This window comes from Dromiciops gliroides, chromosome 1, assembly GCF_019393635.1.
Source record: "Dromiciops gliroides isolate mDroGli1 chromosome 1, mDroGli1.pri, whole genome shotgun sequence".
Taxonomy (NCBI): Eukaryota; Metazoa; Chordata; class Mammalia; order Microbiotheria; family Microbiotheriidae; genus Dromiciops; species Dromiciops gliroides.
The window spans coordinates 433,728,558-433,756,443 of NC_057861.1; the positions used below are offsets into that span (position 1 = coordinate 433,728,558).

The following is a 27,886-nucleotide window of genomic DNA, read 5'->3' on the forward strand; positions in this document are numbered from 1 at the left end:
TTGGATATATTAGCACTAGCTCACTAGATTACTGAACTTTTTTCTTCAGAGTAGTGGCTCTGAAAGATTTAACTATGCATTCATACCCCACATCCCCCAGGGACCTGATCTGCCAAGGACGTTTGTCCACACAAGTTTGTGGTAGGTCCCTCTCCCCTGGAATCATAAGTAGTATGTACACTTCATCTGCCAGGGTTGCTCATTTTAGACCTGATTAGATTTTTTTTTTTTTTTAGTGAGGCAGTTGGGGTTAAGTGACTTGCCCAGGGTCACACAGCTAGTAAGTATTAAGTGTCTGAGGCTGGATTTGAACTCAGGTACTCCTGACTCCAGGGCCGGTGCTCTATCCACTGCACCACCTAGCTGCCCCGACCTGATTAGATATTAAACCGGCCTCAATGTTGGGGACTGGAAACCAGGTTTTCCTACCTCTGCTGCATTTAGGGCATGTGTCATTGAGTGAGGTGCTTGATCTCCCAGTGTTCTTGGTTACTTTCCAAGACTATAAGTTGTAGAGAAGATGACAACCTTCATTGCTGGAGGGGTTTCCTCCACCAGGAGTTCATTATATCAGTGAAATCACAGATCCAGTCCTTATCCTTATCCTAGAGTTGTCTTATCTTCCATGTTCCTGGGAGATGGGGATTATCTGTGGCATCTTCCTTGGTAAATATATATCTGAAAATTTGGAGGGAATTGGTGGCTAATTCACTTGTATGTCAGTGGTCTTTGATAAACATTGGCTCTCATGCTAGTCTAGATTTCTCCCTAAATCACAAGATTCTTAGGATTCACCTGTAGATATCAGTTGAGAAAGCTACCCAGGAGATAGATACCAACCATCATAGTATGTGACCTTTTTTTATTTGGTATATTTTAGTTGGTTGTGCATTATTTTTTAAAAATTAATAAAGTATTTTATTTTTTTCCGTTACATGTAAAGATAGTTCTCAACTTTTGTTTATACAAGCTTTACAATTTCAGATTTTTCTCCCTCCCTCCCCTCCCTTCCCCCTCCCCTAGATAGCAGGTAATCTGATATAGGTTATATATATACACACACATATATACATACATATATATACATATATATACATGTATATATACACATAATAACATTAATCCTATTTCTGCATTAGTCATGTTATAAGAGAAAAAATCAGAGCAATGATGAAAAACCTCAAAATAGAAAAAAACAACAGCACGAAAACCAAAAGAAATAGTATGGTTCATTTAGCATCTATACTCCGTAGTTCTTTTTCTTTTTTTCTTGGATTTGGAGATCCTCTTCTATCATGAGTTCCCTGGAACTCTTCTGTACCATTGCTTTGGTGAGAAGAATATAGTCCATCACAGATCAACACTCAATGTTGATGATACTGTGTACAGTGTTCTTCTGGTTCTGCTCATCTCACTCATCAGCTCCTGCAAGACCTTCCAGGTTTCTCTGAACTCCTCCTGCTCATCATTTCTTTTTCTTTTCTTTTTTTTTTTTAGTAAGGCAATTGGGGTTAAGTGACTTGCCCAGGGTCACACAGCTAGTAAATGTTAAGTGTCTGAGGCCGGATTTGAACTCAGGTACTCCTGAATCCAGGGCCAGTACTCTATCCACTGCGCCATCTAGCTGCCCCCTGCTCATCATTTCTTACAGCACAATAGTATTCCATTGTATTCATATACCACAACTTGTCCAGCCATTCCCCAATTGATGGGCACCCCCTCAACTTCCAATTCCTTGCCACCATGTAAAGAGCAGCTATAAATATTTTTGTACATGTGGGTCCCTCTCCCCTTTCCATGATCTCTTTGGGAAAAAGACCCAAAAGTGGTATTGCTGGGTCAAAGGGTATGTGCATTATTTTTTAACCTATGCCTTCTGTTATTTTCTCCATTTTGCAATTGGGAACATGAGACAAAGGCCCAAGGAAATGGAGGGACTTGGAATAAAAGGAGGAATTTTGACTAAATTGCCAGTTGGCCTCATAGCTTCCTGTTTGGTGCTTGGATTCCCTAATCACGTTGCTTTATGGGCACAGTGCTTGAGTCCTTTTACCCTCATATTTTAATAGCATTATTTGTTTTTTGGTTTTTGTTTTTTGGTTTTTTTAAGTGACTTGCCCAGGGTCACACAGCTAGCAAGTGTTAAGTGTCTGAGACTGGATCTGAACTCAGGTACTCCTGACTCCAGGGCCGGTGCTCCATTCACTGCGCCACCTAGCTGCCCCATAGTATTTTTGGTTTGTTTTTTGCAGGGCAATGATGGTTAACTGACTCGCCCAGGGTCACACAGCTCGTGTCAAGTGTCTGAGGCCAGATTTGAACTCAGTTCCCCTGAATCCAGGGCCAGTGCTTTATCCACTGCACCACCTAGCTGCCCCTTAATAGCATTGTTAAGACTTTCCATCCTTGAATATAGTCATTCTATTACTATACCCAAACAAGGTATATCTGTAACAGGGGAGGAAGCTGATAAATGAAGCAAATACTTCAGAGAACAGCTATGAAGATTCATAAGAATGTCCATTCAGGGAAAAAAATGTTCACACACATACATATTTGTATATATTTGCATGTGTCTATGTGCCATGTGTGTGATGAAGGTGTGAGTATGGGAGAGGGAGGGTTCAGGCAGCACTCTAAAATACACCAGAAAATTTTTTTTGATCAACTGAATCCATAAATTCGCTTAATGAAAGCATGGTACCCCAGATTTTGAGTAGCCCACTTGTAGATGAAAGGGCCAGAAAAAACAATTGAGGATTGGCAAAGACATTGGGCTTGCCCCTGCCTTTCTCTGCCCTCTGATGTGGAAAAATGGGATTGAGTGAGAATTTGACAATGTGAGGACCAACCGTGGTTGAGTTGGTAGAGAAGGGATTCAGCTTTTGAGGATTTGTCCTTACATCTCTTGCAGAGTATAGCAAAGGGAAAGATATTTCTTCTCAACCGCCACCTTTCGTGGCAATGGCATCCTCCCACAGAAGAACATCTAAGGCTGTAGCTTAAGAAGAGAATTTAAGGTCATGTCTTCCTGAACCCCAGCCTCCTGTGTTAGTAGAGAAGAAGTTTAAATTAAGAGAGGTTGGTGGAGAGTTTATCAGAGTCTAAACTCTGAGGAAAGAGAATTGGGAAGGCTTTATTCCTTTTACTTTAAGTACAGGGTTAGGCTTCTGGTTCTTTCTGAAAGAAATTAGAAGTAAAAAAAAAAAAAAAAAGAAAAGAAACTAGGCAAGGGCTAAGGCATTAGCATAACCCCGGCCAGGGATTTAACCTTAGGTAGTAGCTGAAGGTGGCAGAGACTAAAGCAATGAAGACATCTTGCCTATCAAGGAGCAGTTCAGGGATAGATAGCCCTGTTGTTGAAAAGCTATCAGGGGTACTACAGCATCAGAGATATGAGTTTCCCTAACTGTGGGCTCCATCATTTATTAAGCACTTACTATGTGCCAGGGCACTATGCTAAGTACTTTATAAATATTATTTCATTTGATCCTTGCAATAACCCTACCTATGAGGTAGGTGCTATTATTATCCCCAGTCAAGGTAACTGAGGTAGACAGAGGTTAAATGACTTACCCAGAGTCAATGCAGCTAGTAAGTGTCTGAGGCCAGATTTGAACTCAGGTTTTCCTGACTCCAGGACCAGTGCTCTAGCTACTCCACCAACTATTTGTCCTCTCTTTTCTCATTGATGGTATGTGTGTTTACAGAGGAATGTGTCTCAAGGGTAAGGGGGGGATGTTTATCTTACTATGCTATATCAATGAATGTCTTTGCTGTGAGTGACTTCGGTCCTCTGGCTGATGAGCAGATTATTAAAAGGTAAACACATTGATGTTGGCTTATGAGGTATAGTTTTAAGAATTTCATGAACTTGGGGTAGCTATCTTTCAGGGGACCTGGCCTGGGACCTGTGAGTTGGGAAGTACTGTTAGGAAGATTAAAAACACAATAATTATATTATTAAAACCAGGGTCTATTTATAGTAAAATGCTAATGTGACTGTCCTTGCTCCTCTTATCTTTTTTCTACATTCTCCTTCTCTTAGTGACCTCATCAGCAACTGTGGGTCTAATTATCATCTCCATACAGATGCCTTACAGATCTATTGATCATCCTCAGTCTCTCTCCTGAGCTCTAGTTCTACATGACAACTCAAAATGGATATAGAAACATATAAAACTTAATATGTCCAAAACAGAATTTATTATCTTTGCCCCAAACCCATTCCTTTATAAAAAAAAATCCTTTATTTCTGTCAAGAATACTACCATTCATCCTGTCTCTCAGTTTAATAACCTCAGCATTATATGCCACTCCCCACTATCCCTTACCCCACATATTCAATCATTTGTTAAATCTTGCCACTTCTACCTTTTCAGTGTCTCTCTCATCTATCTCTCTCTCCCTATTTACACAGCCACCCCCTTAATTCAGCCTCTGTCACCTCTTATTCGGACTACTGAAAAAAACTGCTAATGGTTTCTCTGCCTCAGGGTTCTCCCCACTCCTAGCCATCCTTCCACATACCTACTGAAGTGATTTTTCTAAAATTGAAGGTCTGACCAAGTCACTTTATTTTTCAGTAAGTGCCAGTGGCTCTCTATTAGCTCTAGAATAAAATATAAACTCCTCTTTTTGGCTTTTAAAGCCCTTTAAAATTTGGATCTAACATATTTCAATCTTCATTATACATTGCTCGTTTTTCTTACATTCCTCAGACATGATGCTCCTCCCACCTCCTTACCTTTTCCCTGGTCTCATCCTTGCCATTAATATACTCATTTTTTACCACTTGCCTCATAGAATCACTCACTTCCTGCAAGACAGCTCAAGCACTACTTTTTGTAGTCTTTTCTGATCTTCCCCAACTGCTAGTGCCCTCCCTTCTAATTGCCTTTTATTTAACTACCTTATTTTTGTATTTATTTTATACATATTTATTTTGTGTACATATGTATATTACATATGCACATCCAGCCAGTTCTACCGTAATACTTGTTTCAACACAATTGAGGTAAGGGAACATTTTGAGCAGAACTAGAATTTTGAATTTGTTTCCATATAAAAAAATCATACCATTTCACAATAACTCACAAACTGCAGCCCTCCAATGCTCACTTCAATAAGCAAACTTCAGGTCTTTGTCAAGGCAAAGTGTCATATTTATTGTATACCTTCTGGTATAGCAGGAGCTTTGAGCAGAGAAGGGTTGGTCTTCATCATCCTCATTCCCTTCTTCCATGGCCTCTGACTGGAGTTGCAATCTATTTAACCTTGCTTTGGAAGCCTTGAGTGCTAATTGAGTGGCAGCACAGGGCCAAGAATGCCCTATCACTATTTATCATAGTATTTATCTTCATTTATAATAATAAATATGGTATTTATTAGCAGTCTAATATACATATAATCGTGCTACAATTTATTAGGTACCTATACATATATACAGATACACCCATATGTATATATGTAAATATATATACATATATACATATATAGGGACACAGATACATACACATACACATCCATGTTGTCTCTCAATAGCATGTAAGGCTGGTGAGAGTAGAGATTGTTTTATTTTTTTGTCTTCTGCTACTTACCTACTGGCAAGTAGTAAGTGTTTAAAAATGCTTATTAATTGATCATACTACACAAATATTATTTCTATATTTTGTACAAATGGGAGTGATTTTGAAGAAACCAGGAACTGCCTTAAGAGAGAGCAAGTAGGAAAGACTCAATGGCCACTTCTTGGGACATTAGCCAATAGTCTTATTCAGGTATGGGTTGGTTTAGATAAAAGCTTCTTAAACTGTGGGTTGTGACCCATTATGGGGTCATGTAACTGTGGAGGTTGTGAAAAATTTGGCAACAGTAAAAGGTTACGTATATCTATTTTATATACCTATATAACCTGGGTCATGTAAAAATTTCTCCAGCAAAAAGAGGTCACGAATGGAAAAAAGCTAAGAGGGGAAGCTAGGTGGCGCAGTGGATAGAACACCGGCCCTGGATTCAGGAGGACCTGAGTTCAAATCTGGCCTCGGACACTTAACAATCACTAACTGTGTGACCCTGGGCAAGTCACTTAACCCCAATTGCCTCACCAAAAACAAAACAAAAAAACATCAAAGAAAGCTAAGAAGTTGTGGTTTAGATGACTATGAGGTCCTTTCTAGCTCTGAGCTTCTGTGGTATTGATCAGATATGTAAATGAAGCAAAACTAAGAGTGCTAGCTAATATTATAGATGACAGAATAGCAATTCAGATTATCTGGACAGGCTGGATCACTTCTTCAAAGGAGATATTTCCTCTTTGTTATTCTGTTGGTCTATAGGTAGATATTGTTTTTAGTAGTTCGGACCCCTCCCCTCACTCTGTACCAGGGGACAGAATTTTTGTACATAGTACTTCTTTAAAGACCATCCCCACCACTATCGCAGAACTATGTGGTCCTTTGGTGCTTGGCAGTGACTGCAGGTTAAAGGTTGTTAAGTTAATTCTCTAGTGTCATTTCAGAGGAGCAGCAATAAGTAAGGGTGTCTGGTACCAACAGAGGATGGTAGCACTTATACACTAGCAGGTATTGATGCTGCACTACAACCTGGGAACATGGGCCTAACAACTTAGTGCAGCTGTTTTCTTCTACGTCATCAGCTAGTGAGACACAAAAAAATGCTTCTAGGTTTTGAGGAGGGAAAGGAGTTTGAGTTATAAAAAATAACAAACGAATGGTTTCTAAATTATTGTTTTATTTTACAATACATATATGTTACAGCTAAGCCCACATGCTGTTGATATTGTTGATAATAATGTGTTTCCTAGCTATAGTTTGAATGTTAACTGGTACATACGCAAAATCTATGTTTATATACTTACTATATATGCATTAAAAGAAACAATTCATGCAAACAAACTTCCTCTAGGTGGCAGAATTACTTCTTCAAAATGGAGCTGATCCATTATTTAAAAATGACTTTGGAAAATGTGCTTTGGATGAAGCTAGTGACCCCCATATGAAGCAACTACTTGAACGTTATGTACATCAACCCAGAAGATGTCCTACAGAAGGTAAGCATAAACTGCATCTCATCATATAGAAACAGTTACAGAAAATTTATTTTCATTTTCCCTTGAAAAGCTTGAAAAATATGCAGTAATTTGATATTTTAAATAATCCTTATATGATATAAACTTTTTTTCTCCTATATAAGATTATAGGTTATTAAAATCCTAGGACAAAAAAATTTGCTTTAGGTGACACTTAGGTTATACTTTCCCCTATTGTTGTATTTAGAGCAATGGTGAAAAGTATGCCAAGTTTAGTTCCTTTTCAGATTATAGCATGTAAAATAAAATGATGTGATATGAACCATATATTTAATTATATTTCCTTTAATGAACATTTCTGAGAGTTATTTTTTTTAATTACCTAGGAGTGTGTACACCCATTTTTTAGCCTTCCCATTTATTCTTTTTTTTTTTATAACAGTATTTTATTATTTTCCAGTTACATGTAGAGATTGGTTTGTTTTTATAAGATTTCTAGTTTCAAATTTTTCTCCTTCCCTCCCCTCTCTTCCCACTCCCCAAGACAGCAAGCAATCTGATATAGGTTATATATGTACAATCACATTAAATATATTTCTGCATTAGTCATGCTGTATAAGAAGAATCAGAGCAAAAAAGGAAAAATCTCATAAAAGAAAAACAAAAAAATAGAAATAGGATGGTTCAATCTGTATCTAGATTCCATAGTTTTTTTTTTTTCTGGATTTGGATAACGTTTTCCATCATGAGTCCTTTGGAACTATCTTGGACCATTGTATTGCTGAGAAGAGTCAAGTCTATCACAGTTGATCAATATGCAATGTTGTTGATACTGTGTACAATATTCTCTTGGTTCTGCTCATCTCACTCAGCATCAGTTCATGTAAGTTCTTCTAGGTTTCTCTGAAATCTGCCTGCTTATAGTTTCTAGTAGCACAATACCATTCCATTCCATTCATGTACAACAACTTGGTCAGCCATTGCCCAATTGATGGGCATCTCCTCAATTTCCAATTCCTTGCCACCCCAAAAAGAGTAGCTATTAATATTTTTGTACATGTGGGTCCTTTTCCCTTTTTTATGATCTCTTTGGGAAAAAGACCCAATAGTGGTATTGCTGGGTCAAGGGGTATGCACAGCTTTATAGCCCTTTGGGCATAATTCTAAATTGCTCTCCAGAATGGTTGGATCAGTTCACAGCTCCACCAACAATGCATTAGTGTTCCATATTTTCCCTTTTTGTCATATTAGCCAATCTGATAGGTGTCAGGTGGAACCTCAGAGTTGTTTCAATTTGCATTTCTCTATTCAATATTGATTTAGAGCATTTTTTCATATGGCAATAGATAGCTTTGGTTTTTCTTCATCAGAAAACTGCCTGTTCATATCCTTTGACCATTTCTCAATTGGGGAATGACTTGGATTCTTATAAATTTGATTTTGTTCCCAATAAATTTTAGAAATGAGGCCTTTATCAGAAATACTGGCTATAAAAATTGTTTCCCAGCTTTCTTCCTCCCTTCTAATTTTGGATGCATTGCTTCTGTTTATACCAAACCTTTTGAATTTAATGTAATAAAAATTACCCATTTTGCATTTCATAATATTCTCTATCTCTTGTTTGGTCATAAACTGTTCTCTTTTCCAAAAATCTGAGAGGTAAACTATTCCTTCCTCTCCTAATTTACCTATAGTATTACCTTTTATGTCTAAATCATGTACCCATTTTGACCTTATTTTAGTATAAGGTGTAAGATGTTGGTCTATGCCTAGTTTCTGCCATACTATCTTCCAGTTTTCCCAGCAGTTTTTGCCAAATACTGAGTTTCTATCCCAGAAGCTGGAGTCTTTGGGTTCATCAAACAGTACATTACTAGTGTCATTTACTACTGTGTCTCCTGTGCCTAACCTATTCCAATGATCTACCTCTCTATTTCTTAGCCAGTACCAAATAGTTTTGATGACTGCCACTTTATAGTAAAGCTTCAGATTTGGTATAGCTAGCCCACCTTACTGTGTATTTTTTTTCATTAGTTCCTTTGATATTCTTTACCTTTTGTTTTTCCAGATGAATTTTGTTGTTATTTTTCTAGCTCTATTAAATAATTTTTGGTAGTCTGATTGGTATGACACTGAATAAGTAAATTAATTTAGATAAAATTGTCATTTTTATTATATTAGCTCAGCCTATCCATGAGCAATTGATATTTTTCCAATTATTTAGATCTGATTTGATTTGTGTGAAAAGTGTTTTTTAATTGTGTTCATAGAGTTCCTGGGTTTATATTATCTACCATTACTTTAAATGGAATTTCTCTTTCTATCTCTTGCTGATGGACTTTGTTGGTCATGTATAGAAATGCTGATGATTTATGTGGATTTATTTTATATCCTGCTACTTTGCTAAAGTTGTTAATTGTTTCAAGTAATTTTTTAGTTGATTCTCTAGGATTCTCTAAGTATACCATCATATCATCTGCAAAGAGTGATAGTTTTGCTTCCTTCTTGCCTAGGGAAATTGGCCTGTAATTTTCTTTCTCTGTCTTTGCTCTGCCTGGTTTTGGTATTAACACCATATTTGTGTCATAAAACGATTTTTTTAGGACTCCGTCTTCACCTATTTTTCCAAATAATTTATATAATATTGAAATTAATTGTTCTTTAAATGTTTGGTAGAATTCACTTGTAAACCCATCTGGCCCTGGGGATTTTTTCTTAGGGAGTTCAGTGATGGCTTGTTAAATTTCTTTTTCTAATATGGGCTTATTTATGGATTTTGTTTCCTCTTCAGTTAAACTGGGCAATTAGTATTTTTGTAAATATTCATCCACTTTATTTAGATTGTCAAATTTATTGGCATACAGTTGGGCAAAATAGTTCCTAATTATTGCTTTAATTTCCACTTCACTAGTGGTGAAATAACCCCTTTCATTTTTGATACTGGTAATTTGGTTTTCTTCTTTCCTTTTTTAATCAAGTTAACCAAAGGTTTATCTATTTTATTGTTTTTTTTTTCCATAAAACCAGCTCTTAGTTTTATTGATTAATTCTATAGTTTTCTTGCTTTCAATTTTTTAAATTTCTCCTTTGATTTTCAGAATTTCTAATTTAGTATTTAATTGGGTATTTTTAATTTGTCCTTTTTATGGCTTTTTTAGTTGCATACCCAATTCATTGATCTTCTTCCTCTTTCTCTTTTTTAATTCATGTAAGCATTTAGAGATATAAAATTTCCCCTAAGTACTGCTTTGGCTGTATCCCATAGGTTTTGGTATATTGTCTTATTATTGTCATTCTCTTGGATGAAGTTATTGATTGTTTCTGTGATTTGTTGTTTGACCCACTCATTCTTTAGAATGAAATTATTTAGTTTCCAATTCATTTTCAGTCTACCTTTCCAGGCTTCTTTATTACATGTAATTTTTATTGCCTCATGATCTGAGAAGGATGCATTTACTATTTCTGCCTTTCTACATTTGACTATGAGGTTTTTGTGCCCTAATACATGGTCAGTTTTTGAAAATGTGCCATGTACTGCTGAGAAAAAGGTGTATTCCTTTCTATCCCCATTCAGTTTTCTCCAGACATCTATCATATCTAACTTTTCTAACATTCTATTCATCTCTTTAACTTCTTTCTTATTTATTTTGTGGCTGGATTTATCTAATTCTGAGAGGGGAAGATTCAGATTCCCCACTAGTATAGTTTTGCTCTCTATTTCCTCTTGTAGCTCATTTAACTTCTCCTCTAAGAATTTGGATGCTATACCACTTGGCGCATACATGTTTAGTATTGATATTACTTCATTATCTATCATACCTTTTAGCAAGATGTAGTTTCCTTCCTTATCTCTTTTAATTAGACCCATTTTTGCCTTTGCTTTGTCTGAGATAAGGATTGCTACCCCTGCTTTTTTTACTTCAACTGAAGCATAATATATTTTACTCCAACCTTTTACCTTTACTCTGTGTGTATCTCTCTTCTTCAAATGTTTTTCTTGTAAATAGCATATTGTATGATTCTGTTTTTTAATCCACTCTGCTATTCACTTCCATTTTATGGCAGAGTTCATCACATTCACATTCACAGTTATTATTACTGTCTATTTCCCTCCATTCTATTTCCCTCCTTTGTACTTTTCCCCCCTTCTTTCACCCTATTCCTCCTCACCAATGTTTTGCTTCTTACCTCTGCCTCCCCCAATCTGTCCTCCCTTTTATCAGCCCCCCCTCCCTTTTTTTCCCCTTTCCTCCTCTGCTTCTGCCCTCCCTTCTATCAGTGCCCCCTTTTTCCCTTACCCTTCTACTTCCCTAAAGAATAAGCTAAATTTCTTTCTCCAAATGAACGTATATGTTATTTCCTCTTTGAACCAAATCTGATGAGAGTAAGGTTGAAACAATGCTCACACCTCCCTTCTTTCCCTCTGTTGTAATAGGATTTTTGTACCTCTTCATATGATGTAATTAACCCAATTCCACTTCCCCTTTTCTCTTCTCCCCATAAACTCCTTTTTTTCACCCCTTAATTTTCTTATATCATCACATCAAAGACAATTTATATTTATACCCTCTGTGTATATCCCTTCTGTCTGCCTAAATATTTATATATATATATAGTTCTCAAGAGTTATAAGTATTATCTTCCCATGTAGGAATCTAAACAGTTTAACCTTATTGAATAACTTTTTTCCCTGTTTACCTTTTTCAACTTCTCTAGAGTCTTGTATGTTAAGATTGAATTTTCTATTCAGTTCTGGTCTTTTCATGAGGAAACCTTGAAAGTCCCCTATTTCATTGAATGTCCATCTTTTCCCCTGAAAGAGAACGTACAGTTTTGCTGGGTACTTGATTATTGGTTGTAATCCAAGTTCCTTTGCCTTTCAGAATATCAAATTCCAAGACTTGTGATTCTTTAATGTTGAAGCTGCCAGGTCCTGTGCAATCCTGACTGTGGCTCCATGATATTTAAATGGTTTCTTTCTGGCTGCTAGGAATATTTTCTCCTTCATCTAATAATTCTGGAGTTTTCCTTTTGGTGTCTCTTTTAGGAGGTGATTGGTGGATTCTTTCAATGACGATTTTATCCTCTGATTCTATAATATCTGGGCAGTTCTCGATAATTTCCTGGAATATGATGTCTAGACTCTTTTCCTGATCAAGGCTTTCAAGAAGTCCAGTAATTCTCACATTGTCTCTCCTATATCTATTTTCCAGGTCAGTTGTCTTTCCAATGAGTTATTTCACATTTTCTTCTATTTTGTTCATTCTTTTGATTCTGTTTGACTGATTCCTGGTGTCTCATGGAGTCATTAGCTTCCATCTGTTCAATTCTAATTTTTGAGGCATTGTTTTCTTTAGTAAGTTTTTGTACCTCCTTTTCCTTTTGGCCAGATGAATTTTTTAAGGAATTGTTTTCTTCAGTCAATCTTTGTACTTCCTTTTCCAAGCTTTTGAATCTTTGTCCTTCCTTTTCCAAGCTGCTGATTCTTTTTTCATAATTTTCTTGTGTTGCTTTCATTTCTCTCCCCATTTTTTCTTCTACCTCTCTCAATTGATTTTTAAAATCATTTTTGAGCTCTTCCAAGAAGGCTTTTCGGTCTTGAGACCAATTCATCTTTCCTCTTGAGGCTTCACGTGTAGGCAGTTTGAGAGCATTGTACTCATGTTAGTTTGTATTTAGCTCTTCCCTTTTGACACAGAAGCTCTTGATGGTAAGAGCTCTTTTTTGTTTCTTACTCATATTGCAGCTTATTTTTTTAAAGTTGAGGTCTACTCCTGGGGCACAAGGGTCACTTTTTCAAGCTTCTTATGCTGGGGGAGATATTTCATATTGCCCTCTATTTTTTTTATTCAGTTGGATTTGTTTTACTGTGTCATGGTTTCACATAAAGTCACTAGCCTAATTCTTAGGCAATTATTTTCTTGAGAGAGCTTTTCTATTTCTTTTCCCATTTGGCATTTCAAACTTGACTTTTTTCTCATGGCTTTCCTGCATTGCTCTCATTTCTCTTTCCATTCTTTCCTCCATCTCTATAAATGTTCCTTCTATCTCTTCTACTTTCTCTTCAAAGTCCCTTTTGAGTGCTTCCATGGCCTGAGACCAATTCGTATTTTTCTTGGAAGCTTTGAATGTTGGAGCTTTGATTTTGTTATTATCTTCTTCTGAGGGTGTATTGTGGTCTACCTTTCCCCCAAAGAAGTTTTCAATGGTCTGCTGCTTTCTCTGCCTGCTCATCTTTGCCTCCTATTTCTTAGCTTTTAACTCTTTCTTAAAGTGTACCGCTGCTTCCAGGACACATGCTGTTCGAGCTACAGTGTGGCCCAGGGGGTGATTTGGCTTCTTCTCAGCCTGCCTGGCCTGTAAGTAACCATGGCTACTTTCTCTCTGACCCAGAAACAGAAGTCTGATTGAACTCTGATTCTCTATGGTCAGAAGCTTGGCATGCCTGTGCCCCTCCTCCACTGGGCCACCACCACTCGATTCCGGCCACTGGTTCTGAATCAGGGCACTTTGCCCCAACTCCAGCAGAGACTGTCTTCACTTCACCCCGGACTACCACCAAACCAGTCTGCGATCAGAGCCTCAAAAGCTGCTGATGCTGAAAACTCTGAGGCACTCTCCTCAATCCTAATTTTTAAGCAATTATTTTCTTCAGAGAGCTTTTGCATTTTCTCTTCCATTTGCCCAATTTGGCTCTTCAAGCTATTGACTTTTTTCATGATTTTCTTGCATCACTCTCATTTGTCTTTCCGTTTTTCCTCTGCCTCACTTTATTTTCAGAGTCCTTTTTGAGCCTTTCTATGGCCTGAGACCAATTCATATTTTTCTTAGAAGCTTTGGATGTAGGAACTTTGACTTTGTTATCTTCTTCTGAGGGTGTATTTTGATCTTCCTTGTCATCATAGAAACTTTCTAGGGTTAGTATTTTTTTTCTGTTTGCTCATTTCCCCAGCTCCATCACAGTCACATAACACAACTTGGTCAGCCATTCCCCAATTGATAGGCATCTTGGAGGGAATATTTTTAAAGGTATCATAAAACTGAAAAACCCAAACCAGCACAATCTCTTCCTACCATTTTATTTTGAACCCAGCTCTATGCCCATCTGCACAGTCAAATAAATGAATAAAACCTCCTTCCTTTTTCTCCTCTTCTATATTGATACATGCCAATTCAATAGACTCATTTTCCCATTGAATGCCAATATTTTGTCATGGTATGTTTTTAATCTTCTTTGTTTTTTCCAGTATAACTTATTAGATTGTTTGCTTTCATATAGCCTGAGGGGCTTCTATTTATATACAAATAGTGACACTGAATTCAAATCCTATCTCAGATGCTTACTGGCTATCACTTAAGGTAAGTCAAGTTAGTGCTCTGAGTCTCAGTTTCTTCATCTGTAAAATGGGAATAATAATAGCATCTACTTCACAAAGTTGTTGTATGGATCAAATGAGATACCTTATGTGAAATGTTTTGCAAACCTCAAAGTGCTATATAAATGCTAGCTACTATTATATACACATTACTGTATATGCATTGTGTTACAACTTGTATTCAACAATTGGCTAAAATCTAACATTAACCTGTGCATCTATTTGATATACATTGTAAAACAAAATAAAAGGAAAGAGTTCCCTTAAGGTAAGAAGTGTTTAATTTAATCAGCAAAGATACAATTATGACATTGAAAGTGTATTCACTCTTCCTCTGGAAGCTTTCTTGTGTTATAGAATGCTGAGAAGGCCCTCAGACTAGTTAATATTCAACATTAACTTCATATTGAACATTAATTGTACATATGACCATAAAGCAAAGCTTATGGAATCCATCTCACATCATGGCAGACTGGCTTTATGGGGAAGAAGCAGTACCTCAACAGAGGAGAGAGAGATTCTAGGAAGAAGATGATATAAGGACATGGCGGAGTCACAAACTCCAGAATTTTTCTTTCCCTTTGGGAACTCTCCTTGAAAGGAATCTGGAACTAAATGTCCTTTCTCTCAAATCTGGAAACCAGAAGATTGAAATCTCTCCTCTTCTAAGCTCTCTCCCAACTCTGTCCTTCATGCAGGCATAGAGCACAGAACAATCAGTCTCCATCAGTGAAGAGTCTTATGGGTTCCAAGTAGTTAAATTTTTTTAGGAAGTGCAGACCCTTTTTACTAGGAATGTATATTTATATCTGTAGCCCCTCAGGGATCTTTCCTTTACTTGCATGTGGCTATCCCAGACAAACTACCCCAGGTTTGAGATGCCCTGTGAGTGCACATCCATTCAAAACTGTAGCTCATGAGCTCACATATAATGCTTGCTTTTACTAGTTAGCCAGTGGGCACAATTCAGAGTAAAAACATTTAATGAAATGGTATAGAAAGAAAAATAAGAGGAGGAATTCCCTCATAAACATTTGTGTTTACATGTAGGGAATATGTATGGCTCCAGTATATGCATGGAGGAGCAACTCATGCCTCTGACACTATAGGGTTGCTGTGGCCTTTAATGATGTCATCGGTAATGCTGCTCCTGTGGGACCTGCTTTCTACTGAGCTCAGGGGGTATACATTCCCTTGTTAGGCATGTAGAAAGGAAAGAACATTTACATGGTGGCTACTGTGTGTCAGGAAGTATGCTAAACACTTTGTAAATATTATCTCACTTGATCCTAACAACAATTCCACAAAGTAGGTAATTTGATTTTATAATTGAGGAAACTGAGGCAGAAGGTGATTGACCTACTCAGGGTCCCACAGCTAGTGAGTATCTGAGGTCAGCTTTGAACTCAGGTATTCCTGACCCCAGGCCTAGTGTATAGCCAGGAATTGTGTCTTGAGTGACCACTACTTGATAATGCTCTGGTGGTTTTGTGGTCACTGCTGGATACTGGACATGAGGTTATACAGGTTCTCTCTGCTTCTGGTTTCTGACTTCAGCAGAAATCCTAAGCTAAAGTACTCTCTTGTTACCATAAGAGAAAGAGTATAATTCTGCCATCTCTCTTTTAGCTTAAAATCAAAGGCTTAAGCTACAACTCTGTTAACAGAAAATTTTGTTTGGCCTTTGCTCTCAATAATACAGCAAATACAGAAAGAGAAATTTTAAAGGAGTTTATTGTCTTATCCAAGGCAAAAGTGTGGTGAATGCAGCCGGAAACAAAATTCAAACCTTCAGGTGTTTTGTATAGAGAACTTTTCATAATAAGAACAGGACAGTCCTGATAAATATACATTTCCAAAAGAAGATGGGCCATTATATCTTGCCTCTTCCTTCACTGCCATGTTGTTGCTGTTGGTGTTGGTGTTGGTGTTGTTGGTCCTTCATTCTTAAAGAGGACCATGACATCAGGGTGATGTTATGACTTGCACTGAATTAGATTTAAGTGAGGGAGGGCTGTGCAAGATCACCAACCTCACTCTTTCTTCCAGAGTCATCTGAGTCCAGTGGCAGGATATATATCAGGATGACTGGAGATGGCTCCTGATGTTTGAGGCAATTGGGGTTAAGTGATTTGCCCCGGATCATACAGCTAGTAAGTGTTCGAGGTGAGATTTTAACTCATATCTTCCTGACTCTGGGGCCAGTGCTGTATTCAATGTTCCACCTACCTGCCCCACATCATAGGGAAGTGAGATTAGAGGTAAGAGGGATGGGATAAGAGTGCATATGGCTATATGCTGACTGGGGTAATATATAGGGCAAAGAGATAGGATCAGAATACGTGCTACTTCTCTTAACCAACTGGTTGACACTTATCCAGAAGACAAGCAAGACTGGAAACAATGGGGTCACTCTGATTGATTCAGCACAATTTCAATAATTCTCTCTGTGGTGCTAATCATAGTGCAGCACCCCATTTAGCCATATATCAATTCTCTATCATTCTGCAACATCCCAATCTCTGTTACCTGTAAATGTGGGAGTTGGTTTGGGAATCCATTCTTTGCACCAAGGGAGGTATTGTAAACATAAACAGCACTTAATCCCTACGAGGACACACAAAAGAAAACCCACAGATACTTTAAACAATGGAAAGTTCTGTTCCCTAAAACGTATCTGTAGCCCATAGACTTTGGCGGTTCAATATAGTCATTCTGTGGGCATTCAAATGTTAGGGCACCCACTTTTGTCTCCCCTTTCATCACAGATTCCGTCCATGATGAATTAGATTCTTGTCAAGAAAGGCAGATAGACTAGAGGAAGGGCCTATGAATAAACACCATGGGTAAACCGTGACAAGCAAATATGCAGCACAAGGGTCTTGGTTCCTATAGTAGCATCAATCCAAGAAAAATGATAAGCCATTTACAGAACAGGTAACAGTTCCATAACATGCACATGACCAACATAATAGGCAAAGTTAACAATAGGTGAATAAAGAAACCCAATTATAGCAATAGATTTAGGGCTGTCGCATCCTTTTGCAACATCCATGATCTTCAGGGTTCTGTATGGATCAGCAGGTGTGTGAAAGTATTTCCTCAACTATCTCAAGGTTCCAGGTCACTTTTGAAGATTTTCTAGATAATGCTGCTAAGTCCTGCTAGTATTAAGACTTTGTGGGCGTCAGAACCAAGATGGTAGAGGAAGGGCTGTGACTTTCAGAGCTCCCGACAGATCCGTCCACATACCTCCAAAAAATTCTGTAAGACAATTCCTGGAGCAGCAGAACCCACAAAAAAACAGAGCTAGACCATTTTCCAGCCAAAGATGGCTTAAAAAGGTGACAGGGAAGGTCTGCTGTACCAGGATGAGAGAGAAGCACAGTGTGCAGTGCAGATCCAGCCCCACTCAGGCCACACCTCTGGAACCTTGGAATCATCAGTGTCAGTGGCTTCTTCTGAAACTCAGCTCACAGATTAGTGAGGGGGTCTAGTAGTTGGCTGGGGAGAAATAATAGGGGTCTCTGCTGGAACAGAGGCAGGAGCTCTGTGGTATTACTCATGAAGCAGACTTGAGTGGCAAAGGCCCAGTGGAGGAGAGGGGCACAGGTACACCAAGCTTTTGACCATAGAGAATCAGATTTCAGTCAGATTTCTGCTTCCAGGTTGAAGAATAAGCAGGCCTATGGTTACTTACAGGCCAAGTGGGCTGAGAATAAGCCTCTCCTTAAATTGTGCTACCTGGGACCCTCTGTAGCTTGGGACAGTGCATCCTGGAAGCAGTGTTCCATGTTAAGAAGGAGTTAAAAGCCAAGAGGTGGCAAGGTAAATCAAAATACACCCTCAGAAGAAGATAACAAAATTAAAGATCCTACAGCCAAAGCTTCCAAGAAAAATATGAATTGGTCTCAGGTGATGGAAGCACTCAAAAAGGACTTTGAAGATAAAGTAAGAGAAGGGGCAGCTAGGTGACACAGTGGATAGAGCACCGGCCCTGGATTCAGGAGTACCTGAGTTCAAATCCGACCTCAGACACTTAACACTTACTAGCTGTGTGACCCTGGGCAAGTCACTTAACCCCAATTGCCCAGCAAAAACAAACAAACAAACAAACAAAACAAAAAAGATAAAGTAAGAGAGGTTGAAGGAGAGGAAAAAATGGAAAGAGAAATGAGAGTGATGCAGGAGGGTCATCAAAAAAAAAAAAAAAAAGGCAACATCTTGAAGAGCCAAATTGGCCAAATGGAAAAGGAGGTACATAAACTTTCTGAAGAAAATCATTGCTTAAGAATTAGGATAGAGCAGATGGAAGCTAATGACTTTATGAGAAATCAAGACACCATAAAGCAGATCTAAATGAATAAAAAAATAGAGGGCAATATGAAACATCTCCTTGGAAAAACAGCTGACCTGGAAAACAGATCCAGGAGAGATAATTTGAAAATCATTGGACTACCTGAAAACCATGACCAAAATAAGAGCTTAGAAGCCATGCTCCAAGAGATTGTCTGAGGAAATTGCCCAGATACTCTAGAAGCAGAAGGTAAAATAGAAACTGAAAGAATCCACCAATCACCTCCAGAAAGAGATCCCAAAAGGAAAACTTCTAGGAATATTATATACAAATTCCAAAGCTCCCAGGTCAAGGAGAAAATATTGCAAGTAGCTAGAAAAAAAGGAATTCAAGTACTGTGGAATCAGGATAACACAAGATCTAGCAGCTTCCACTTTAAAGGATCAGAGGGCTTGGAATATGGTATTCCAGAGGGCAAAGGAACTGGGATTACAACCAAGAATCACCTATCCAGCAAAACTGAGTATAATCCTTCGTGGGGGGAATGGGAATTCAGTGAGAGAGAGGACTTTCAGGCAATCTTGATGAAAAGACTTGAATTGAAGAGAAAATTTGACTTTCAGTTACAAGACCCTAAAGAAGCATTAAACGGCAAACAGGAAAAAGAAATCAAGAGGGATATTAAAAGGTTAAACTGTTTACATTCCTACATGGGAAGATGATATTTCTAACTCATAAGAACTTTCTCAGTATTAGGGCAGCTGAAAGGAAAATACTTAGAGATCACAGGTGTGAATTGAATATGAAGGTATGATATCTGTAAAGCATTTATTTTTTGTTTATCCTTGTTTTTTGTGGGGCAGGCAGGGTGAGGTGGCTTATGTCTGGGGACAGATTTGGGCTCAGGGTCTCCTGGGTCCAGGGCTGGTGCTTTGTCCACTGTGTCACCTAGCTGACCCATGATGATATCTTTAAAATAAAGTTAATGGATAAGAGGAATACACTGGAAGAAAGGGAAAGGGAGAGGTGAAATAAGGTAAAGTAGCTCACATAAAAGAAAAAAGAAAAAGTTTATGGAGTGGAGAATAAGATGGGGAAGGAGTGGGGGAGTGAGTGAGCCTTATTCTCATCAGAATTGGCTCAAAGAGAGAATAGCATACACGCTCAAGTGGGTATAGTAATATATCTTGCCCTGAGGGAAAGTGGGAGGGGAAGGGGATAAGGGGGGAGAGGGGAAGGAAGAGAGGGCAGATTAGGGGAGGGAGTGGTAAAAAGCAAAACACTCTTGAGGAGGGATAGAGTGAAAGAAGATAGAAAATAGAGTAAATATCAAGGGGAGGGAATAGTATGGAGGATAATACAGTTAGCAATAGTAATTGTGAAAGAAATGATGGGCAGAATGCTATCAGAACGATGTATGAAAAATGTAATCCATCTGCAAAGAAAGAACTGATGGTATCTGAATACAGATTGAATTATAATTTTTTTGTTAGTTACTCTTCCTAAAGTTATTTTGTTTGTTTTCTTTCACAACCACAATGTGAAGATGTTTTGCATGATTGCACATGTATAAATTATATTGAATTGTTTGATTTCTTAGGGAGGGGTGAGGGGGAAGGAAGGGAAGAAGGAAGAAAATTTGGAACACAAAGTTTTTACAAATTAATATGAAAAAATTGGGGTTTTTTACATGTAATTTGGAGAAAATTCTGAATAAATAAGCTAATTAATTAATTAAGAAAAATAAACCATATCCTTGAAGAAAAAAAAAGACTTTGTGTAATTTGGTAAATTGTTACAAAATATAATCAGATTGGCCTTCCCAGTAATTAGTCCATGTGGAAAAATCCTATTCAGATCTTATGGAATAAAAGGACTATAAGAAGAACACCAAATTAGGAACCTATAATTCACCTGAAGCTTCATAGAATTTCAGTTTTATACCCAGACCTTGTTTCTGGTGTGGGCAATGCTGCCTATGGACTGAAGAAAGAATCTTAAAAGGATGCATAAGTACCTGACCTGAAAAATTAACCCTTCTGTCCTTTAATATTATCTGATAGATACTTCAAAATAGAAAACAATACCTCAAAATTTCTTTACAAGTATTAATGTAAAATCCTTAATCCAGTTTTTAGAATTTAGTCACTAAAATACCCAAAGCCTATATTTTCCCACTAGGAAGCTACTTGTATGTGTGTGTGTGTATACATTCTTTAGCTAGTTGTGTGTGTGTGTGTGTGTACATATATACATATATATATATGTAATATTCTTTAGGTTTCTAACAGTTTAATCTCATTGCTTTCCCAAAGCTTACTATCCCAGTAAAATTTCTGTTATATTAATTTTTTCCAAAACACTTTTGCATTTTTGCCCCATCCTTTTCTTTGAGGATATATATATGTGTGTGTGTGTGTGTGTGTGTGTGTGTGTGTGTATATACATATACACACATATACATACATACGCATACATACACACATGCATATACATATATTTCATATCATTCTGAAAGAGTAAAATACTTCAAAGGCCTAATGTGATGCATGAATATTTAACTAATTAGCAAGAGGATGGCAAGCCTAACAACTCATTTACTTAGATTTTCAGGATATGGAGTTGATAAAAAAATTCAGATTAAAAGTAGTAAGATCTTTCACACTTGCATCCTGTTATAGTAACTAAGATGTTTTAGTATTAATATATAAATTCATAGGTTAGTATTTTAATGACAAACTTCCACTGTTTACCTCCCTTAATATTAGAAATGTGCTATGAAAGGAAAGGGGAAGGACATGGTTATGATGAAATCAAGGGCACAGACTGATCTGATAATGGAAGGATTTATCAGGAGGGAAGAGGCTCCATATATTTTCTTTTTTTGGTTTTGTTTTTTTGGTGGGGCAATGAGGGCTAAGTGACTTGCCCAGGGTCACACAGCTAGTAAGTGTTAAGTATCTGAGGCCAGATTTGAACTCAGGTCCTTCTGAATCCAGGGCTGGTGCTTTATCCACTGTGCCACCTAGCTGTCCCCAGCACAGACTGATCTGACATGAGCCATAGCTGGGGAAAACTCCCTTAGTTCTGTTTGATTCCAGGTATAAGTCATATTTATCAGTTAATCATGTAACAGTCCCACATTTATTCACAAAGTATCAAAGCCAGGCTCAGAATTTCCCAGGTAGGAAACTTTCCTATTCAGAAAGAAAATAGCAAAATGGGGAAACTGAGTCAAGGAGATCCTATTTTTGTCCACATGAGGTTGTCCCTTCAGTTCGACCAGACACAGACAGCCACCTGTAGTAGTCATCAGCCTATACTCCCTTCTGGCAGTGTATGGGATTCTCCTTGAATGGTGCATTATTGGCTTAATTATCAGTTTAGACAATCACACCTGAAATCAAAATACAGTCTTATGAGAGTTTGCTTCAAATAGCAAAATTACATTAATCACAACTTAGGGTTCGGTTATTATCACTTTTCTCATATTGTAAGAATAATTAATACATATAAAGACATTTATCCTTCATTTATAACATAAGAATAATTTAATTCTGGAATTTCATATATACAAGAATATATGATAGTTGACCCCATACCCTAGAAAAATGTTGACCACAGCAAGCCTCCAGCTTGTACTGCCTGTTACCTCCTGAAGCAAAATGAAGTCTTTGAATTTAAGGTTTATTTTAGCAAATTGGCTCAAAGGTACAACTCCAACACATACTACTTATTAACAGTTACAGTTTTATAAATTTTATATAAAAGTGATAGCCAAGTAATATATCAGATAAAGCTCACTCATACTTGTAGGTACCCCTGATACTTTGGTGGTGAGTGCTTGTGATGGAAGGGCCACCCCAATTTTTCAGTAAACCAATTCATTATTTCAGAATTTCACAACACTTAGCAGTTTCTTTCACAGAGCTGTTAAGATTTTATGACCTCCAAAGGGTATGAACAGGCAGTTTTCTGATGAAGAAATCAAAGCTATCTATTCCCATATGAAAAAATGCTCTAAATAACTATTGATTAGAGAAATGCAAATTAAAACAACTCTGAGGTACAACCTGACACCTATCAGATTGACTAATATGACAAAAAGGGAAAATAATAAATGTTGGAGAAGCTATGGAAAAATTGGAACACTAATGCATTGTTGGTGGAGCTGTGAACTGATCCAACCATTCTGGAGAGCATTTTGGAATTATACCCAAAGGGCTATAAAGCTGTGCATACCCTTTGACCCAGCAATACCACTTTTGGGTCTTTTTCCCAAAGAGATCATAAAAAAGGGGAAAGGACCCACCTGTACAAAAATATTTATAGCTGCTTTTTTTTTTGTGGTGACAAGGAATTGGAAATTGAGCAGTTGCCCATCAATTGGGGAATGGCTGAACAAGATGTGGTATGTGAATATAATTGAATTCTATTGTGCTGTAAGAAATGATGAGCAGGAGGAGTTTAGAGAAACCTGGAAGGACTTGCATGAACTGATGAGTGAGATGAGCAGAACCAGAAGAACACCATACACAGTATCATCAACATGTGTTGATCAACTGTGATAGACTAGATTCTTCTCACCAATACAACGATACAAGAAAGTTCCAAAGGACTCATGATGGAAAAGGCTCTCCAAATCCAGGAAAAAAATATGGATGCTGATTGGATCATACTATTTCTTTTGTTTTTGGTGCTGTTGTTTTTCTTTTTTGAGGTTTTTCCTTTTTTGCTCTGATTCTTCTTGTATAACATGACTAATGCAGAAATGTGTTTGAGGTTATTGTGTGTGTATATATATATATATATATAACCTATATCAGATTACCTGCTGTCCAGGGAAGGGGGGGAGGGAAGGGAGGGAGGGAAGGAGAAAAATTTTAAATTGGAAATCTCATATAAATAAATGTTGAAAACTATCTCTACATGTAACTGTAAAATAATAAAATACTTTTATTTTTAAAAAAAGATTTTATGATCTCCTCCCCACCCCCCCTTTCTCTCTCTATGTGGAGCAATGAGGATTAAGTCATTTGCCCAGGGTCACACAGGTAGTAAGTGTCAAGTGTCTGAGGCTGAATTTAAACTCAGGTCCTCCTGAATCCAGGGCCACTGCTTTATCCACTGTGCCACTTAGCTCCCCTGATTTTATGACCTTTCTCAAGAAGATCTGAAGGAACTTGGCAATTTTACAGTTAAGGAGATTTTACAAGGTCTTTGTTTTTTATTTTTCCCACACAATAAGTTATTATTCTTCCTTTTAAACCAAAATATATCCAATTAAATACTTGTAGATTTTAACTTGATGACAATATCCTGTAATAATTTAACAATTTCACAGGATCCATATCAAAAGAGGAGCTAATTTTCTAATGATGCAGTAGCATCATCCTCTTTTCTTCTTTTTTTTTTTTTGTGTGGGGCAATGAGGGTTAAGTGACTTGCCCGGGGTCACACAGCTAGTAAATGTCAAGTGTCTGAGGTCAGATTTGAACTCGGGTCCCCCTAAATCCAGGGCTGGTGCTTTATCCACTGTGCCACCTAGTTGCCCCCAACCATCATCCTCTTGACAGCATTTCTTATATAATGTTTTTCTAAAATCACACTATAAGAAGATTTAGAAATATAATAATAACATCTACAATACATGAAATAAAACTTACTGCCAGTAAAATGAAAAATTCAGACGAATCTCAATTTTCCCAAGGGCTATTCACTGTGAACACTTCAAATTACAGGGCTAACTACTTTCAGTTGACAAAGATTTAAAGAAACAGACTTGTATTTTCAACCTTCTTTGGGGATCCATGAAGATTTTCTGAAACATGGAAATTGCAAACATAACCTTTGTTATGTAGTAATGAAATTATGAATGTATATTCCTTTGTGAGGGTAGGTGGGAAGGTAAAACATATGGGGGATTGTTCAGACAGTCAGAAATGTAAGCTGGAGGGGAATGAAGACATAGTAGGCTTGGACTTGCTCCTTAAAAATGGAGGATGGGGAGAGGCAGAGCCAAGGTGGCAGAGAGAAGCCAGTAAGCTGCCTGAGCTCTCCCAAGTTGCCCTTAAAAATGGAGGATGGGGAAGAACCACTTCAGAGAAAGAGGCTCCAGAGGTAGAGAGTACTTCCAGAATGAGAAGTCCAGGAAAGGCCTTTATGAGTTGCTGTGGCAAAAACAACCAAGAAAAGCCACCTAGTGGCTACTATTCTGATGATTAGACATTTTTTATTTTGTTTTTGAGACTGGTTCTCTTTTTCTCTTCCAGGCTAGAATATGGTGGCTATTCCTAGGCCTGATCCCAGTATTGATCCACATGGAGGTTTTAACCTTCTCCCTCTTTCCAATCTGGGCTAGTGGCTCCACTGCTAGGGGATCACCATATTGATGCTGGGCTCAGTGAATACACCCAGTGAGCTTTAGTCCTATTGCAGCTCAGAACTCCACAGCTCAAGCTATCCCCCAGTCATATCTAGAATTTTAGCCTTGTGCCACCATGAAGGGCTGAGACTTTTAAATATAACTAGACCTCTATAACGAGATTCACACTTACAACCTTTCCAACTGACAGAACCCTCAGTTATTCCCATTCCGTGATGACATACTTGTGAAGAATTTTAGCAAGGTGTTCAATATATAAAATAGAGATGATAAAATAATTTCTTCTCATTGTTATCCCAGGGATCAAGCCATTTTTGTCTCTAGCTTAGTGAAGGACTTTAGACTTTTACAATATTTGAGCCTTGCTATAGGAAAATTCAGCATGTGGAAATTTAAACTTATTGAACAGATTAAGGGGTTCATATCATTATTACAAAATTATTTATTCAACAAATCTTTTTAAAAATAGGATACACTGAAGAATTCCATTAAAACGGCAAGCTTGCTTTTTAATACATTTAACATGTGATTTGAGCAACATACAACCTTACCATTGTTGTGTCGTTAGATGTATCTATATAAAAATTGTGCTTAATTCAAAATTTCATGTGGTTTTTATCCAATTTCAGCCTTGTCTGTTATTTTATATTTCTGGTTAGTGCTTTGTAAAGATGTTGTTTCATTTAATTATCCTAAGATTATATTTAACTACTAATTGAAGCTGAAGATTAGAGAATGTGGGAACCTTGATTGTATATGCTGATTTTAAAATCAAACATATGTACATAATGTCATTGAGTCCTCCTGGTTTTATTCTTGTTTTCACATAGCTAATTATTTTTAGGTTTCTAAAAGTCTAGACTAGTCTGGTTTTTTAAATACTATATACATTTCAGAAGATAGCTTCTTTTTGACTCACAGAGCTATCACCTTAGTTCAGGCCCTCATCATCTCTTGCCTAGAATATTACAGCAAATTCCTAATTGGTCTCTCTACCTAAACTTCCTTCCCACTATAGTCTGTCCTTCATACCATTGCCAAGCTGCTTTCCCTTAAGTGCTGATCTGATCACATTACTCCCCTGACTTAGTCAACTACAGGCTCTCTCTGCTGCCTTTAAGGTCAATTATCAACTCCTCTGTTTAGTTTTTAAAGTCCTTCATGACCTGATTCCAACCTATCTTTCCAACCTCATGGAATGTTACTCCCTGTCCCACATTCTGCAAATCAGCCAAACTGACCTTATCATTATCCCTCAAGCACAGCCCTTCATCACCCACCTCTCATCTTCTTCCCTTTGCATTATTAGATGAACCCTATGCCTGGAATGTACCCCTTCCTCACCTCTACCATATAGAATCCCTCTTCCTTCTAGACATAGTTCAAGGACTACCTTCTACATGAAGCATTTCCTGATAACCCTTTCTTCATAAACCACATTGCATTTAATGACTTCATTTTTATTTGTATTTATTTTCTTTATATTTATTCTAGATATACTTATATATGGATTTGTTCTCTTTCCCATTAGAATGTAAACATCTTTTGAGTAGAGATCATTTTGTTCATTGTATTTGTATGCCCAGTATCTAGCATAACGGGCCATACTCAATAGATCTGTTATAAATGCTGGTTGGTCAACTGATTGATTGACTCTCTTTTTGTTTCCAGAACAAAGAAACAGAAGTGAACTGTCACAACCTGAAGAGACATACCAGCAGAAGGTAAATCTATATTTAGGAATAAACCTTTTCCTAATGGTATCCTTGTTTTATGATTTGCCACAAAGAAAGAGGACAGTTCTCCTGATGCATTCTTCAAGAACACAGTACATCCAGCCTTATACAATAGACAGTTGTGAGTAATTTTATAATGTCACAGTAGTCCTGTGTACATTAGAACATTTTGTGCTACTAGTTTTGGAAATGGTTGAACAAATGAAATAGGAGGGGTCGTCTTTCTCTTTGTTCCCTTAATGATCTGAGAGTCTTCTAGATCACTTCAAGTTTCCTTTGGTTGGAGGGCAGCATGTGATCCAATGGTGACAGTCTCTTGTGGATTGCCATCAGTACTTGGGGTTGTGGGTTACAAAGGTCAAGAGTCTTCAAATCCAGCCTCAGACACTTGTCACCCTGGGCAAGTCACTTAACCCCATTGCCCCACCAAAAAAAAAAATGACTGGTATGGTTGATACCAATCAGACTACAAAGGTCAAGGGTACTGCTGGTCTTCTTTATGCAAACTGGATTTTTAAAAATTGATTCTTTTTATTCTTTATACCACATTCATTTTCTGTTATGCCCTCATCACTACACACACACACACACACACACACACACACACACACACACACACACACACACACACACACACATTGAACCTTCCCTTGTAACAAACACAAAGGAGAGCAGCTCAGTAAAACTGACTGATAGAATTTTGGTGTTTAACAGATAGCTTCATTTCTGCTCTCCTTTAGAGTGGTGGGACCAGATGCTTCAGAACATTGCCCTCTTCCCACTCTTCTTCATCTATTTCCTTTTTCCTGTCTTTTCCTTTTCTTCTCATCTCTGAAATCTAAAGTGGTGAGTGGAAGGAAGGATTCTAATTCATGTGTGTGTGTGCATGATGACTTGTCTTCTTTGACAGTGAAGAAAGTAAAATTATTCTATATCATTTAATAATTGATTCCATTCTGTAATTGACCCTATTCTGTATGTTTATCCCTTGGTCATTTTTCCGTTCTGTCCAATTCTTTGTGACCCCTTTTGGGGTTTTCT

At 37.5% G+C, this 27,886-nt stretch overlaps 1 protein-coding gene across 1 annotated transcript in view; it reads left to right on the forward strand.

Annotated features, from left to right (window-relative positions):
• ANKRD31 (ankyrin repeat domain 31) overlaps positions 1-27,886 on the forward strand; it is a 202,828-nt gene that overhangs the window by 61,049 nt on the left and 113,893 nt on the right. The window contains exons 12-13 of the mRNA XM_043975961.1: positions 6,928-7,072; positions 26,781-26,833. Coding sequence (XP_043831896.1) covers positions 6,928-7,072; positions 26,781-26,833 — 198 coding nt within the window. The remainder of the gene's footprint in view (positions 1-6,927; positions 7,073-26,780; positions 26,834-27,886) is intronic.